This window comes from Pristis pectinata, chromosome 11 (assembly GCF_009764475.1).
Source record: "Pristis pectinata isolate sPriPec2 chromosome 11, sPriPec2.1.pri, whole genome shotgun sequence".
NCBI lineage: Eukaryota > Metazoa > Chordata > Chondrichthyes > Rhinopristiformes > Pristidae > Pristis > Pristis pectinata.
The window spans coordinates 33,409,548-33,427,639 of record NC_067415.1 but is presented as its reverse complement, the minus strand read 5'-3'; the positions used below and the strand labels follow the sequence as shown (position 1 = coordinate 33,427,639).

Here is an 18,092-nt window from a genome sequence, read left to right as displayed (position 1 = left end):
TTCTGTATCATCTGCAAATTCCTTTCACATCCCCAACAATTAAGACTAAATAATTAACATATAAAGCAAAAAGTAAAGGATCTTCTATTGAGCCATGTGGAAACCCCATTAGTAACAGCCTTTCAGCCACAAAATTAACTATCAATCATTATGGCAGGCGCAGTAGTGTAGCGGTTAGCGTAAGGCTATTACAGCACCAGCCACCTGGGTTCAATTCCGGCCACTGTCTATAAGGACTTTGTACATTCTCCCCGTGTCTGCAAGGGTTTCCTCCGGGTGCTCCGGTTTCCTCCCACATTCCAAAGATGTACAGATTAGCAAGTTGTGGGCATGCTATTTTGGCGCCAGAAGCGTGGTGACACTTGCGGGCTGCCCCAAGAACAGTCTACACAAAAAGATGCATTTCACTGTGTGTTTCGATATACATGTGACTAATAAAGATATCTTATATCTTTTCTTCTGCTTCATACCACCGAACCAGTTTTGGACCCAATATTCCTTCATCCTCTTGACCAGCCAGCATGAAAAGCTTTGTTGAAATCCATACTGACCACATCCAATGCAATGCCCTCATTGAATAACCTCAAAAAAAAATTCAATCAAGTTAGTTAGACATGACCTTCCCAAAACAAATCCATGCTAACAGTTCTTGATAATCTGTACATTTCTAAATATTTATACTGACTTGCATAGAACATAAAACATTACAGCATAGTACAGGCCCTTCAGCCCACAATGTTGTGGCGACATTTTATCCTGCTCTAATATCTATCTAACCCTTCCCTCCCACATAGCCCCCATTTCTCTATCATTCATGTGTTTATCTAAGAGTCTCTTAAATGTCCCTAATGTATCTGCCCCCACAACCTCTGCTGGCAGTGTGTTCCACGCACCCACCAACCACTCTCTGCGTAAAAAACTTACCCCTGACATCCCCCTTATATCTTCCTCCAATCACCTTAAAATTATGTCCCCTTGTGTTAGCCATTTTCACCCTGGGAAAAAGTCTCTGACTGTCCACTCGATCTATGCCTCTTATCATCTTGTATACCTCTATCAAGTCACCTCTCATCCTCCATCTCTCCAAAGAGAAAAGCCCTAGCTCACTCAACCTATCCTCATAAGACATGCTCTCCAATCCAGGCAACATCCTGGTAAACCTCCTCCGCACCCTCTCTAAAACTTCCACATCCTTCCTATAGTGAGGTGACCAGAACTGAACACAATACTCCAAGTGTGGTCTAACCGGAGTTCTACAGAGCTGCAACATTACCTCGTGGCTCTTGAACTCAATACCCTGACTAATGAAGGCCAACACACCATATGCCTTCTTAACAACCCTATCGACCTGTGCAGCACCCTTGAGGGATCTATGGATGTGGACCCCAAGATCCCTCTGTTCCTCCACACTGCTAAGAGTCTGCCATTAATCTTGTATTCTGCCTTCAAATTCAATCTCCTGAAGTGTATCACTTCGCACTTTTCCAGGTTGAACTCCATCTGCCACTTCTCAGCCCAGGCCTGCATTCTATCAATATCCTGTTGTAATCTACAGCAACCTTCTACAGTATCAACAACACCACCAACCTTTGTATCATCAGCAAACTTACTAACCCACCCTTGCACATCCTCATCCAAGCCATTTATAAAAATCTCAAAGAGCCGGGGTCCCAGAACAGATCCCTGCAGAACACCACTGGTCACTGACCTCCAGTCAGAATATGCTCCATCTACCACCACCCTTTGTCTTCTATGAGCAAACCAATTCTGAATCCACACAGCCAAGTTTCCCTGGATCCCATGCCTCCTGACTTTCTAAATGAGCCTACCATGAGGAACTTTATCAAACGCCTTACTAAAATCCACGTACACATCCACTGCTCTACCTTCATCAATGTGCTTTGTCTAACTTTTGAATGAGTTCAATAATTTGCCCGTCATTGAAGTTAAACTAATTGACCTCTAATTACTCGATATATTCCTTCTTCCCATTTTATACAACAGTACAACATTAACAGATCTCAAATCTTCTGGCATCATTTCTTTAGCCAGGGGTAATTGAAAAATGATAGAATTTCCACCCTTATTTCTTTTAACTGCCAGGGATATATTTCACGTGGGCCTTACAAATTTTTTCATCCCAATATTTCACACATATCCTCTTTAACTACAACACTAACATCAGTTCCCTCTTTGCTAGGAACAGTTGCAAAATGTTCATAAAGAATAGAAGCGAGTGCTTGTGAGTAAAACAACATCAGACGAGTGGAAGTCTTTTAAAAGAGCATTAGCAAGAGCTCAGGGCCAGCATTTTCTAGTAAGGGTGAAAGGCAAAGATGGTAAGATTAGGGAACCTTGGATAACAAAGTTTATTGAAGGCTTGATCAGGGAAAAATAAGAAGCCAATGACAGGTTTAGGCAATTGCAATCAAGTGAATCCCTTGAGGAACATAGAGGGCATAGGAAAGTACTTAAGAAAGAACCAGCAAGGCAAAAAGAAACCATGAAATGTCCTTGGCAAGTTAGATTAAGGAGAATCCTAAATCATTCTATAAGTATATTAGGAGGAAAATGGTAGCTAGGGAAATAGTGGATTCCCTTAGAGACCAAAAGGGTAATCTGTGTGTGGAACCAGGGGATCTGGACAAGGTCCTCAATGAATACTTCTTGACTGTATTCACCAAGGAGGATACTGCGTTCAGGAAAGGATAGATAGTTTGAACCATGTCAGTATTAATAAGATGGAGGTGTTAGATGTCTTGAAAAGTACAAGGGTGGACAAACCCCCAAGGCTAGATGAGATCTATTCAGAATGCTATGGGAAACGGAGGAAATCACTGGGGATTTGCTGCCCTGATGGAGATTTTTGCATCTTCGTCATCCATGGGTGAGTTACCAGAAAACAGGAGGAGAGCTGCTGCTGTTTCTTTATTTAAGAAGGGCAGCAGGGATAAGCCAGGTAACTACAGACTGTTGAGCCTTACATCAATGGTGGGGAAAGTAAGGGAGAAAATTCTACAGGACAGGGTTTAGATACATTTGGAAAGGTAGGGACTGTTTAGGGATGGTCAGCAAGGCTTAGTGCGGGGGAAATCCTGTCTCACTAATTTGATTGTTTTTTTTGAGGTAAGAAGACTGATGAAGGCAGGGTGGTATACGTTGGCGATATGGACTTTAATAAGACATTTGACAAAGTCCCACATAGTAGGCTGGTCCAGAAGTTTAAGGCACATGGGATCTAAGGAGAGTGAGTTAATTGGATCCAAAATTGGCTTGATGATAGGAGGCAGAGGGTAGTGGTGAATGAATGTTTTTCTGATTGGAAGTCTGTGACTAGTGTTGTACCACAAGGATCGGTAATTTTAGATTTTCTCTGATTTTTAGCTGGCAGTTTTGTTTTTTGTTTGCTTTCTTTGCTTTCCTATTTCACTTTTAATTTCAACCCAACACTTTCTAAGTTATTCTAGCCTTACACTGGTATTAAGTTCCTGATATCTGACATACACTACCCTTTTGTTGCCAGGTTTACATTGCTCCACAAATGCAGCAGGAAGAAAAAATGTATCAAAGCAGCCAAACTCTAATGAATAGAACAGAATTTATAAACACTAAGAGAACATCAAGACTGAGCTCTTTATACATTCACACCATAATTAATTACTTGCTGATTCACTCCAGGTGCTTCTAAATACAATCAGGGCAAATTTGCAGGTGCCTTTAATTGTTTAATTACACATTTTGACAATCAATTTAACTAGAAGAACAGCTCAGATGGCGGGGAGTTGTTTGGTAACCATGGAAAGATGTTTAAAATCCTGCTTCTGAAAGTTGGCCATGATATTATCCCGATTCATTGAGGTTCTGTCATGTATTATGCTGATATAGTTGGAAAAGAATGTTTAAATAAAGATTTGCATTTATATGCTGTTTTTCATGTCCTTTGTCCAGGGAAGTATACTTTAAATGTTCCAGCTTTTGGAGGGACAAGTACACCCATTCTTAATTTTACAGAATGAATGCCTGTCCATACCCTCAAATTTTACACCTCTTTTTGTTAGGTGAACACTGGGGAGCTGAGATACTGCTCCTGCTTGCCACACCCCAACCTTTGCTCCAAGGTGCTTGACATAATATTAACAGTATATGGTCATCATCAAGAAGATACTTATTCATGCTAGTTTTGCTATTTCCATGTTCTATAAGGAGTATAAAGGCACATTTAGATTCTATTTATGTAAATAAACAAAGTGTAGTCAATGAGGTTGGTGAGCTAAAAGTACAAAGAGGTTTGTGGGACTGTGATGTAGTGGCAATAACAAAAAAGTTGCTAAAAATAGATTGGGTGTGTAATATTCATGTGTTCAGAAAAGGTTTGAAAAATTTGAGCTGGGAAGGCAATACTGATTGGGAAAGACATTGGAATGTTGGAAGGAGAGGATTCCAGATAAGGATAGAATCAATTTAGTTAGACTTGATAGAGGTGTATAAGACGATAAAAGGCATAGATCGAGTGGACAGTCAGAGACCTTTTTTCAGCGCGACAATGGCTAACATGAGGGGACATAATTTTAAGGTGATTGGAAGAAGGTATAAGGGGGATGTCAGGGGTAAGTTTTTTAAACAGAGAGTGGTTGGTGGGTCCATGGAACGCACTGCCAGCAGAGGTTGTGGGGGCAGATACATTAGGGACATTTAAGAGACTCTTAGATAGACACATGAATGATAGAAAAATAGGGGGCTATGTGGGAGGGAAGGGTTACATAGATCTTAGAGCAGGATAAAACATCGGCACAACATTGTGGGACGAAGGGCCTGTACTGTGCTGTAGTGTTCTATATGAATACCCCCAATAACATGTTCATACTATTGGGGTATATAAAATTACAGTTTTCTGTAGGCATCCAAACAGTGAGGGGGGGGTGAGGAATAAATCTGCAGAGAAGTTATGGAGACGTTCAGGAACTATAGAGTGGTGAAATCTGGAGAATTTTGCCAGCTAAATATCAATTGGGATAATGTTAAAGGGAAAGATGGGGAAGGAATTTTTGAGAAGTACTCAGGAGCACTTCCTTAGCTGGTCTGTTGTTGCTCCAACTTGAAATAATGGACTACACTTGGGTGAGACTGATAACTTCATCAAAAGATACAGGTCATTGCTGGAGAAGGGCACAGAACAATCATAAGTAGAACTTCTGAACTGGGAGATGGCTAACTTCAAAAGGCTGAGAAAGCAACCAGCCAAGTAAAATGGAACTAGAGATTGAAAGCACAAACAGTAATGGAAAATTGGAAGATCCTTAAGGAGACATTTCAAGTACAGGCTGGGTATATTCCCCCACAAAGGAAGTGAAACCAAGCCAGGGTTTCTTGAATCACAAGGGAGAATATGATGAAACAGAAAAAGTGAATTCTCTACCAACCGAGAAGTCAGTCTTCTGCCAATTTGATTCACTTTGAGTGATATCAAGAATCAGCAGAGAACACAAGAGACAGCAAAACTATGGGGCCAAACTTTTAAGTTTGACACTGTCCAGGATAAAGCTGCCCACTTGATTTGTAACCTTGGTTCTCTTAATATCCAAAAATCTATCGATAGCAGTTTTGGATATACTGTGGAAGCTTTCACAACCATCTTTAAGAATTCCAAAGATTAACTAACTTCTGAATGAAGAAATTACTGCTCATATCAGTACCGAATGGACAGCCTCTTATTTTGAGACTGTTACACCTGGTTCTAGCTACCTTAGCATAATCCACGGTCTCGACCTGAAACATCTACAGTTCCTTTCCCTCCACAGATGCTGCTTGACCTGAAGAGTTCCTCCAGCAGTTTGTTTTTTTTTGCTCTAGACACCCTAGCCAGGGTAAAAATCCCTGAATCTACCGTGTTAAACACTGTAATGATCTTCTACGCTTCAATGAGATCATCTCTTATTCTTCTAAATTAGAAGTATGGGCCCATTATGCTTAAACACTCCCCATAGATCAATCCTCCCAACCCTGTAATCAAGTTAGTGAATCTTTGCCGCAATCCCTCCAACACAAATATATCATTCCTCTGGTAATGAAAGAAAACCCACACAAAATATTTCAGGTGCAGTTGTATATATTCACAATAAGACATCATAATTCTTGTACTCAAATCCTTTTACAATAAAAGCCAACGTGCCATTCTTATATACTTGTTTATGAGCATGTTAACTTTCAGTGATCCACGTACAAGAACACCAGGCTCCTCTAAACACCAACATCTTTTAATCTTCCACCAGTTAATAAATATCCTGCTTTTCTATTTTCACGACCAAGGTATTTCCTTATTATATTCCATTTGCTTTGTCCTTCACTTAGCCTTTCTGCATCCTCCTCAGAACAAATACACTACATCCACTTGTCGCCCTTTATTTATTCTACTAGTTACAACCTCAAGAAATTCCATAGACTTTTCAAATCTGATTTTTCTTTCAGAAATCTATGGTAACCCTGCTTAGTTCTATTTTTAGTTTCTAGATACCCTGTTACCATTTAGCTGACTAACCTGTAGTCTCCCATGTTCTCTCTCCCTCATTTCTTAACTATTTTTCAACTATGTCTCTGTAATGGTTCTTAGATCATAAAATTTATTTCTATTTATGTTATCAATTTGTCCATCTTGCTACGAAGGTGCTTGCATTCAGATCAAGAAGATTGTTTTAGTTTTGTTTTTACCATTTTTTCCCTGCTCTGACTCTAATCGAAGGTACCATTTCTCTACTACTTAGTTTAAGGGATATAACTACCTCTTGGAACAAGGTATCCAGATAATCTTTCCGCTTCCTGAAGTACTATCAGGTCCAAATCTCAGACTCTGACTCATCAACTCTGAGCCAAAGCTGCTTGAGCTACAGACTTTTACTGCAGATGTGGTTACTGTGGATCACAATAAGAACATAACAGGACTTCACCATTCAACCATCATGCCTGCTCTGTCATTCCATAAGATCTCAATCCCACACACTATAGCAGCAACGCATCATCTATCCTTTCATGCCTGTCTTCATTAAAGTCAGGAGGCATGGGATCCAGGGAAACTTGGCTGTGTGGATTCAGAATGGGCTCGCTCATAGAAGACAGAGGGTAGTGGTTGATGGAGCATATTCTGACTGGAGGTCAGTGACCAGTGGTGTTCTGCAGGGATCTGTTCTGGGACCCCGGCTCTTTGAGATTTTTATAAATGGCTTGGATGAGGATGTGCAAGGGTGAGTTAGTAAGTTTACTGATGATACAAAGGTTGGTGGTGTAGTGCATAGTGTAGAAAGTTGCTGTAGATTACAACAGGATATTGATAGAATGCAGAGCTGGTCTAAGAAGTGGCAGATAGAGTTCAACCCGGATAAGTGTGAAGTGATACACCTCAGGAGATTGAATTTGAAGGCAGAATACAAGATTAATGGCAGACTCTTAGCAGTGTGGAGGAACAGAGGGATCTTGGGGTCCACATCCATAGATCCCTCAAGGTTGCCTCACAGGTCGATAAGGTTGTTAAGAAGGCGTATGGTGTGTTGGCCTTCATTAGTCGGGGTATTGAGTTCAGGAGCCACGAGGTAATGTTGCAGCTCTATAGAACTCTGGTCAGACCACACTTGGAGTATTATGTTCAGTTCTGGTCGCCTCATTATAGAAAGGATGTGGAAGCTTTAGAGAGGGTGCGGAGGAGATTTACCAGGATGTTGCCTAGATTGGAGAGCATGTCTTATGAGGATAGGTTGAGCGAGCTAGGGCTTTTCTCTTTGGAGAGGAGGGCGATGAGAGATGACTTGATAGAGGTGTACAAGTTGATAAGAGGCATTGAGCAAGTGGACAGTCAGAGACTTTTTCCCAATGCGACAATGGCTAACATGAAGGGACATAATTTTACGATGACTGGAAGAAAGTATAAGGGGGATGTCAGGGGTAAGTTTTTTAAACAGAGAGTGGTTGGTGGGTGCATGGAATGCACTGCCAGCAGAGGTTGTGGGGGCAGATACATTAGGGACATTTAAGAGACTCTTAGATAGACACATGAATGATAGAGAAATGGGGGGCTATGTGGGAGGGAAGAGTTAGATAGATACTAGAGCAGGATAAAAGGTCGGCAGAACATTGCGGGCCAAAGGGCCTGTACTGTGCTGTAATGTTCTATGTTCATTTATTTAGTTGGTAGTGAAGTTGTCAGCTGTTTACTTGTTCTTAATTTTAATTAGTCACTAATCTAATTTCAAAATAGCAGATTTAATTAAATGTGTGCATTAGGTTATAACACTGGGGAGGAACATGGTGGTAATGGAAAGACCCACTTCCTACCTTTTTCTCATTGTTGAGATGGGCTGGAAGCCTGCTTCTGTGCTGTATGACTCTATAATTCAATGACTCTTTTCATCTAATGCTAGTTATAAAAACTGTCTCTCATCATTGTATACACCGGTGAAGTTGCAGCAGAGCTGTGCTGCTGGCCAACCATATTATGGACACAGATCCTTTTACAAATTGCAAGGCTGAGGCACACAGGCAGCCTATCCTCAGCTCCACTTTCCACAGGCAGAAAAGCAGTTCAAGTGTCCTCTTGAGATTCAGGGAGGGTTGAACCAAAAGTGTAGATTTGTTTCTCTGCCGTTGAGAAGTTGCTCCTCCAGATCCTACACAAATTAACTGGGCCACTGTCGCTCTCAATATTTCCAAGAAAGTGTTGGAAGCGGCAATTCAATAAAGTTGAAGCAAGCAATCATCACAGCACACCTGGAATTCTACTCAACAGTCAGACTACATGGTTGTGAGTCAGAAGGAATTTGCTTAACAAAGGTGTGTGTGTGTGTGTGTGTGTGTGTGTGTGTGTGTGTGTGTGTGTGTGTGTGTGTGTGTGTGTGTGTGTGTGTGTGTGTGTGTGTGTGTGTGTGTGTGTGTGTGTGATGGGTTTCTAATTTTCTCAGAACTGCTGGAAAAGTTATTGAACATAGAATGGCACAGTACAGCACAGGAGCAATTGGCCCTTTGGCCCACAATGTTGTGCTGAACTAATTAAACTAGTAATTAAATGCCTAACTAAACTAATCCCTTCTGCCTATTCAAAGTCCATGTCCACCATTCTTTGCACATTCACGTGCCTGTCTAAGAGCCTCTACTGAGATGGGTAATTAGAAGCTTTTCAGCATTGCTAAATACATCTGCATTTAGCTATTGTTATTCTGTCTGGATGAATTAAGATGGACAGAATGGCCTTTTTCTTCCATAATTGACATAGATAAGCAGTAACAGTGATATGGATTGTCAGGCAGCATGCAACTTTAGACCATTTACTGGGTACGTGTGCGGTATTATTGGATTGTCTTACCTTATTTTGTACTGGGGGGCAGGCACAGTAGTGTAGTGGTTAGCCTAACGCTATTACAGCACCAGTGACCGTGTTCAATTCTGGCCACTGTCTGTAAGGAGTTTGTACGTTCTCCCCGTGTCTGCGTGGGTTTCTTCCGGGTGCTCCGGTTTCCTCCCACATTCCAAAGACGAATGGGTTAGGAAGTTGTAGGCATGCTATGTTGGTGCCAGAAGTGTGGCGACACTTGCGGGCTGCCCCCAGAACACTCGATGCAAAAGATGCATTTCACTGTGTGTTTCAATGTACATGTGACTAATAAAGATATCTTATCTTATCTTGTTTTATCTTACCATCTTCTATAGACAAAGATGTTATATGCACAGGTACTGTTGACAGGATTAAATGCAGCTGCCATCTCCTGACAGAAATTAGGCAGTTTCCCTACATAGACTTTCAAACAGAGCAAACCCTCACATCTGTCTTAATCATACCCACGTCCGATAGGGATCAATACACTGTTGCTTCATCACTTACCTACGGATGCCTTCTCCTTATTGATTAGTTTGTCCTTTCATTCTCAGTTGTAGTTTCTTCTCTCTCCCCTTTCAAAATTACCTCCCAAAAACTGCCACATTTTGCTACTGAACAGCCAGATTTCTTTAATCTCAAACTGCATGCACTTGATGTTCTCCAGTAGTCTATTTGTCTCACTCCAGTGCAAGTTCAAAGTAAGCTCCAGTAATATGGTACTCTCAGGACTATCGTGGTACCAGACTGGCAGATTTTTTAGACAATTGGATATTATTCCTTTTAATATATTGACAATCTTTTAATTCACTTTTGTTTAGATATTACACAGTAGTGAAACACATTTTCCAGTGAACCATGTTAGCTTAAAGGGAGTGCAGGAAATAGGGCCCAGGGCATCAGTGAGTTTAAAGGGAGCATGGGAAGCAGAACAAGGTGAGCCAGATGTTGAAACATCCAGTTTTCCAAAAAAATCAGATAGTGAATATTACTGCATATGATATTAATCAGTGGTGGAGACAGCTCATTGTTCTGCCTATTTACAACCACTGCATACCACAGAAATGTTTTGATTGTGATCACTGAATAAGCATCATATTAAGATACAGATTAAAAGGGAGGGCCCAGGGACCCTCTCCTGCTCCTGGAAATTCTTATACTTTGCCTCAATGTTCTTCTGTACTATTAAAACTATCCACTAATATGTAAAAATTGCAGAAAGGTAGAAAATATGAAAGACCACAGAACATAAGTGTAAAGAGTGTATAAGCTAAAGGTATGGCCAACAGACACCTTCTGCCCAGGTATCAGCTTCATGGCAAAGAATTTCAGTTACTAATTCTTCATAGCAGGGAATGTAAGGGAACAAAACTGGTGTTCTTCTACAAGCTGTATTCTGTCAGGAAGATTAACTAGCTGAAGAGATAGCACAACTGTGAGCACCAACCATCTGTGAAATACAGAATTAATGAATATAAAAAACTCAGGCTGCCAAGAGATTAATCTTGTGAGCTAGGTTATAAGTCCCTACTGGTGTCCAGCCAAAGCCTGTGCCTATGTGAAAGATATTACTTGAGAATTTCCAGAGAGCTTTTTCAACATTGCCAAATTCAATAATTTTGTCCTCTTATGGCATCCTTGAGTGAAAACCAATATTTTGCACTTACTTTGTCATGACTTTCTAATCCAGTACCATCTGGCTTGGCTCGAATGACAAATGGTGTGGACAGCTTTGATAGAATCCATTGGAAAGTACAACAAATCTTTGGGGAAGCTATCTCAAAGCAGTCCTGAAATTTCAGAATCTTGTGAGTGTCATACTTCAGTTGTTTCCTGAGCCCTTCTCCAAGCTGAAGGATTAACATACTTGGGTCAAACATGAAATGAAATGGGAAAGCTCTGCAGAAAGTGCTGATGCTTATCCTTAGATCAGATGGAGAGTGGGTTAATCCCTGTGGAAGTAAATTCACATTTGTTGCATTATCATATACTTTGATAATGAAGGTTAGGCAATTGCTCTGGTTTATGCCATCGGTGGTCAAGTTTTCAGGAACATTGAGAACTTGCTCCACATCAACTTCCATCTGATAGATCTTCTGTGCTGCAGCTTTGATCAATCCAGGCATTGCAAATCCAACAATTTTCTGTGGATAAAAGTAATGTAGTTTCAAAGTACCATCAGATAGTTCTTTGCATAGGAAAGAAGGGGATTCAAACCCATCCTGTTTACTTCTAGATGTTCTTGCGTGCTCCAGTAAAGCATCAAAACCCCCAAAGAATTCCTGTAATGTACTGCCCACTGCCCGTAGGACCCTTTCATTCTCTTCAAAACAGATGCAGAACAGCTCTTCACCAAATTTTGCTTGCAATTCTTCAAACTTCAGACCTGGAAAGGACCAAGAGATTAGGTAAAGTCACTGTTAAATAATGTAATTTTTCATTGGGCTATATCAGATAAACATATGAACTGCAAAAAGTAGTAAACCTTGTTGCAAAAATTGCAAAGTTTTACAACGTACATAGATTTGAAGGAAGGATTTTATGTTTATAAAAGTCAGTGTTACAGGATGTGGAAATTATTCAATTTACATCATGCAATGTCGGCATCAATACTCCTGACCAGGTCTAGCAGAGATTACATTATAGCTCCTACTGTGGATCCTAAACCAGCAATGTAATTTAGTTAACCTTTATTGAAAGAGGCATGGGGTAATAATGTAAGGATGTTCTGCTGTAATTATTTGAGACTTTAGTGAAACCACATTTGGATCACTGTGAACAGTTTTGGTGTCTTTATCTTGTGGAAGAATATACATTCCTATACAAAAGTTGGCTAGCTTGATTCTTTAGATAAGAAGGCTGTCTCATAAGGAGAGATTGAACAGAATGGGCCTATATTCTCTGGAGTTTAGGAGCTTAACAGATGATCTCATTGAAAGTGTAATATTCTTAGAGGGTTTGACAGGGTAGTTGTTGAGAAAGATGGTTTCCTCTGATTGCGGTTTGTTCTCCCAGTTTAGGGGATCAGCCAGTTAAGACTGAGATGAAGAGAAATTATATAGCTAACTCATTAACCTAAAGAATTGTAGATGCTCAGCTGTTGAGGACATTCAAGACTGAAATAAGTAGGTCCTTGTATGTTAAGGGAATCAAGGGAAAGGAGCAGAGGACAGAAAATTGGACATGGTAGAACATTTCAGCTACAATCTTACTTATTGGCTGTGCAGGTTTGGAGGCCAGTTCTTATTCCTATTGTTTACATTTTTATTGTTTTAATCTTTACTTAGTAAAACTTGCCAAAGTGCACCTGTTCAAATTTTTCCACTTCTTCAACCAATATTCTATTGCGATTATTCAATGAGATTGGAGATTAAACTAATTATGTTTCTATATTTCCTTTATCAAACTCCTTTGGCATAAATTCAAGCAAAGACAGATTAGCAATCTTGCTTCAATCATTTAAATCTGGATTCAGTGACAATTCCATAACACAAAATTATAAAATCTATATTAAGCCACTGCACCAACCATTATCCTGTAACTTTTTAAAACAGAATATGTTGGATATACTCAGCTGATCAGGCAGCATCTGTGGAGTGAGAAACAGCAAACCTTTCAAGTTGATGACCTTCAGATGGAAAGATGACCTTCTGAAGGAAGGTCACCAACCTGAAATGCTAACTGTTTCTCTCTCCATAAATGCCACTTGATTTGCTGAGTATTTCCAGCGTTTCCTGTTTTATTTCAGAGTTGCACAATCTGCAGCATTTTGCTTTTGGATCCACAACTATTTGTTTTGTGGGCCAAATAAGCCCTACCATTATTTACCCATCCTCTCTCCGAATGCCCATTCCAGAGTCTGACACTAGGAGTTAAAACATTGTGATTGGTGATATAAATGTTTCCTCCAAAGCATCAGAATTTAGATTCATAAGTTCAAGCCAAACTAGTTAGTTATATTGAAAATAACAAATTATAAAGTGCAGCTAATTTTGAACAAGGTATCTAAGAACTGCAAAATGTTAGGTAAAATAAACAAAAGACAAAAGAACAATTTAAATTAAAGACAGATAGGTATAAATAACATAATTTAGGGGAAAGTGGCTAGCATAAATATATCAAAATAGTTTTCGATGTTATGGAAAGAAATTTAGATTTAGTGCATTCATTATTTAGCAAGTCTGATCACTGCCAGTCAATGATTAACAAAGTACATAGATTATTTGACTACATAGACAAAAATACTATACAAATCAGAAGAAATAAAATTTGGTCTGCAAAGTGCCTTTAATTTGACCTCACCTTAAGGGTTTTATTGGGGTGACATCACAAAAATGTGCACGCATGCACTCAGATCACACACACTCTCTCTCTCTCACACACACACACACACACACACACACACACACACACACACACACACACACACACACACACACACACACACACACACACACACACACACACCCCTACGTGTGGATACATATAGAGACATATGCTTGGGATTCAAATATTCAATATACTTCAGAAACAGATTTCATGTCCTTTTGTTTTAACTTTTTTTTCCCCCAGAGAAAATAGTTTCTCTGAACCTATTCTATCATATCATCTTAAAATCCTAATGTGCTCAATCAGATCATTCGGTCTTTTGTACTGAGTGGAACACTAGTTTAGCTAAGTTCATATAAAGACAGTCTGAGAGTACATTTATGGAAAGTAATAATCAGAGCAGTCTGTGGGGTTTTGCACTTTCCATTATTGAAAGTACAATAAAGCCATAAATAGCAACGAATAAAGACTGACCAGATCATATCAAACATGAAAACATTTATCCATAAAGGGATAAAGGGATTTCAATAATCGTTTCTGTCTGTGAAGGAACTGAAAAAGCTAAGAAGTAATAAAAAGTTTTAAATCCTGAAGAATTTTAATAGATTGAATAGGGAAATAGTGTTCCCTTGGTTTGCAGTCGGTGATGTAAAGGCAAACTTGAACTTACCTTTAAGGGAGTGAACAGAGATGTTAAGATTTTTTTTATTGAGACCATTGCTAGAATATGGAAAACCTTCTGCAGAATGTAGCTACATCAGAGATTATTCCATATTTTTAAAACAGAATAGGTAAAAATATTTGTTGAGCAAGATACAGAAATATGAGTAGAGGGCAGCGTATCTGTGTGTATTATCTGTCAAAGCTCAGTGACAGTAACTTCTGAGTCAAAAGCCCCATTACAAAGACATGAGCACAGGCTTACAATGCAGTACTGATTAAGTGCCGCATTCTCAGAGCTGATGTCTTTCAGTTTAGATGTTAAATTGAGGTCCTTATGTCTACCCTGTCCAATATGTGTAAAGATTCTGTGGCATTATTACAAAGAAAATCAGGGCAGATCTCTCTGGTGTCCTAGCCAATATTTATCTTTGAACAGTATTACTAAAATAGATTATCTCATTATTTAGTAATGCTTGTCAAACACTATTGTGCACAAATTGGCTGCTATGTTTCCTATATTACAACTGTCACCACACTTCAAACGTAATGCTTTGACTGTTTAATATTTGGAGATATGAAGTCATGAAAGGTGCTATAAAATGCAAAGTCTTTCTTTGTTGGATTAGCCATGATGTTATTGAATGGCGGAGTTGGCTTCAGGGGTCAATTGGCCTACTCCTGTACCTGTTTCTTATGTTCTCTAAATTTCTATGTACTGCAGTTCACGTTTACTTCAAATCAATAGGTTTTGTGGAAAGCTATGATAAAGCACAGACATTTCCCTAGATACTTGGATCCAATAACAATGTAACACACTTCCATTTGTTTTTTTAAACATAAATTTCTTAAATCCTTTAATGTTTCTGTGCGTTCTATCTTTATTAAAGTAAGTTTTCTTATTTGCTTGAGGTTTTCCATTTGATTTACTTCTTTGTGTTTTTGCTTCTCTCTGTAATCGAATTTATGATCATCCAGGCAGCTCACAGGTTGAGTCTGATCATAAAAGGTTTTCAGTGCATTTACCAGTTCCCCCTAATACTGAACATATACTAAACTGAATTATATACGGGTAAGTTTTTTAACAACATGAAGAATCAACAAAGCAGAAACTGCATACTGAATTAGGAGCCACTTCAGAGGCATCCAATAAAAAGGTGATTCAAAGCAACATTAATCACCATCAGAACCATATGCCATTTTGGTTTAAATGAAAGTCTTGGATCAAAATAGCTGCTGCTAGCATGATCAAAATGACACCCAAGCAATTTCTGACTTAAAAAATTATTTTGCAAGCTAAAACAATACTTTTAAGTGACATTGAGAATAACAAAACAATTCTACCAAGGACATTTGCTGAGCATTGCAGTATTCCTGAGACATCTTCCGGTTCCTCACTGACAGATTGATCTGTGTTTGGGCATCTGATTGATGGTCGCAGGTCTCTTTCTAATTCTCTGCAATTGAAACAAAATAGTAGTTTATAACTTTTAGTGGAACACATATGCACACAGACAGAAGAATATCCTTACTATCACAAGACTGACCTTCACTAATGTACAGAATTGAGGCTAGAGATTAAAGGGTGACAAGGTTTCCCACATTTGAACATAAGTTACATGAGAAGACTGTTAATCCTGAAAAACATAAGATGCAGTGCCTCATATCATCACTGCAAGGGAGATACCTACTTCACAAATGAATGTGGTGTTCAGTGACTGGAATACTGAGATCTTGCATATTCATCTGTGCAAAGGCATAAGAAAACATCTGGTCTAGCAACTTGACTAGAAATCTAGATTATCAAATACAGGTTTTTTTTAAAGGTATGCTCTTACTTTGCAATACTAAGCTATTCTTCAGCGACTGTTAATACCTGCTTAGAGCTCCACTAATTTAATGAAATTTACAGATACAGACAGAAATTTACATATCAAGTCCATGTATTTGCCACAGAAATACACAGAGCATCTAAAAGGCAGCTGTCTGACATCACGGCACCAGACTGGCACTGGGCCAGGTCTTTCAATGACCAGAGAGCTAACTGACCATTTCATGTCATCAGGACTATGCAATATGAACCACATGCAATCTCCCGACAAATTTCAGGTTTCCAGCTGATTTGCAAGGCACAATGCAGTAAACCATTGGTAGATGACTCCATACTGAACTTCTCTGTAATTTCACCCTAGCTGGAGGAGACGGGTACAGAGGGAGTCAAAAAAAAGCCAGAGAGAGATAGAGAGATTGGATGTTGGAAGGCTGAGGAAGCCAGAGTGTAATGTATATAATATTGGTTGTGAACAATGATTGTAATTTTAAGACTGTGATCTCTTTAAGTATTGTGCCAAGTAACAAGCTCTTCTTTAGGATGCAACAATGTTTTGTAGAAAGTTCCAAAAACAGTCTGTGAAAAGCACATAAATAAACTACACACACTTTGTTTGAGCTCCTTATGTTTCATGTTTGTAAGTCAGTATATTCTGCAATGGATTTTACTGGAGGTTAGGTACCCACTGAGCATGCATACATTACAGGGAATGCTAGGAAGAGATAGAGATAGCACTAGGGAGAACTGAAACTGGAATGATGAGGCTGGTTTGCAATCACGAGGACTGGGAAAGATGATGTTCTGTGGTAGTTCCAAGTGCTAGCCTCAATTCGGTTCCAATGATGGTGCATCTTTTGCAGCACATGGAGTCCATGCACTACTAATCGCATAACAACACACACCTGAACCCCATCAGGAGACTAGCATAAGAGCCCTGGTTTCACTAGCACTAGTTGCCAGGGTATTGGTCAATTTTTGGGTATACTTTGTCTCCTAGCTGCTTAGAGTTGGCAACTCTAGAGTAGTCCTGGTTTCACTGTTCCTCTAGGATATCCAGTTTTTGTGTTGGGACCCCACCTCAGTGCCCCAGGGCAAGATTTCTTATGGTTGCTGCCTGTGTTTGGCTCTGAGGAAGCATCCTGACTCCAGTCTCATACCAGTACACTGCATTTGGGTTATCTGTGAGCTTGCTCTTTGCTTGACATTGTGACAGAATACTCTGGCCTCTGTGAACCCAGCAGACATGAATCCCCTGTATGAAGCCCTCACCAGCCAGGGCTCAGTTCTGGGCTGGCATGACCAGCAGCTCTGGGAGATTATGGCAGACTGCTGTACCCTAGCAGTGAATGTTGGACAGGTCAGTGAACAGATCAGCTGCGTCTCTGCTCTTCTTACCACCTCCACTCTGAGAACTCTGTCTGACCAGCCTGGACAATCTGTAGAAGCATTACCCTACAGTTTGATGACCTGACCACCCAAGAAACTGCACATACCTGACCCAGAACCCTACGCTGGTGATCTGGGAAAATGCTGGTCCTTCGTACTACAATGCTTGTTAGTATTTGAGCAGCGGCCCTCCACACACACCACTCAGAGATCCAAGAGCTCATTTATCGTGGGGTTGTTGCAAGGAAGTATGCTGGAATGGGCCACCGCCATCTGGAACAATCAGCCAGAGACCTGCTCCTCATTTCACACCTTCATCAGGGGTAAGGAGGCAGCCAAACAACTACTCAGCCTCTGTCAGGGCTCCCACAGCATCACGGAATACTTTGTGGAGTTCCGGATGTTAGCAGCTGACTCGGGGTGGAATGAGGAGGTTCTCCGGGGGTTTCTTGGCAAGGCCTCTGCAACAGAATAAAGGATGAGTTGGCAGCATGAGATGAGACAACCAGCCTGGAAGCATTGATCTCCCTAGCT

General features: G+C 40.0%; 1 protein-coding gene across 1 annotated transcript in view; it reads right to left on the bottom strand.

Moving 5' to 3' along the window:
- gucy1a2 (guanylate cyclase 1, soluble, alpha 2) overlaps positions 1-18,092 on the bottom strand; it is a 127,344-nt gene that overhangs the window by 65,614 nt on the left and 43,638 nt on the right. Inside the window, exons 3-4 of the mRNA XM_052026112.1 lie at positions 15,686-15,798; positions 11,020-11,738 (exon numbers count right to left, since the gene is read on the bottom strand). Coding sequence (XP_051882072.1) covers positions 11,020-11,738; positions 15,686-15,798 — 832 coding nt within the window. The remainder of the gene's footprint in view (positions 1-11,019; positions 11,739-15,685; positions 15,799-18,092) is intronic.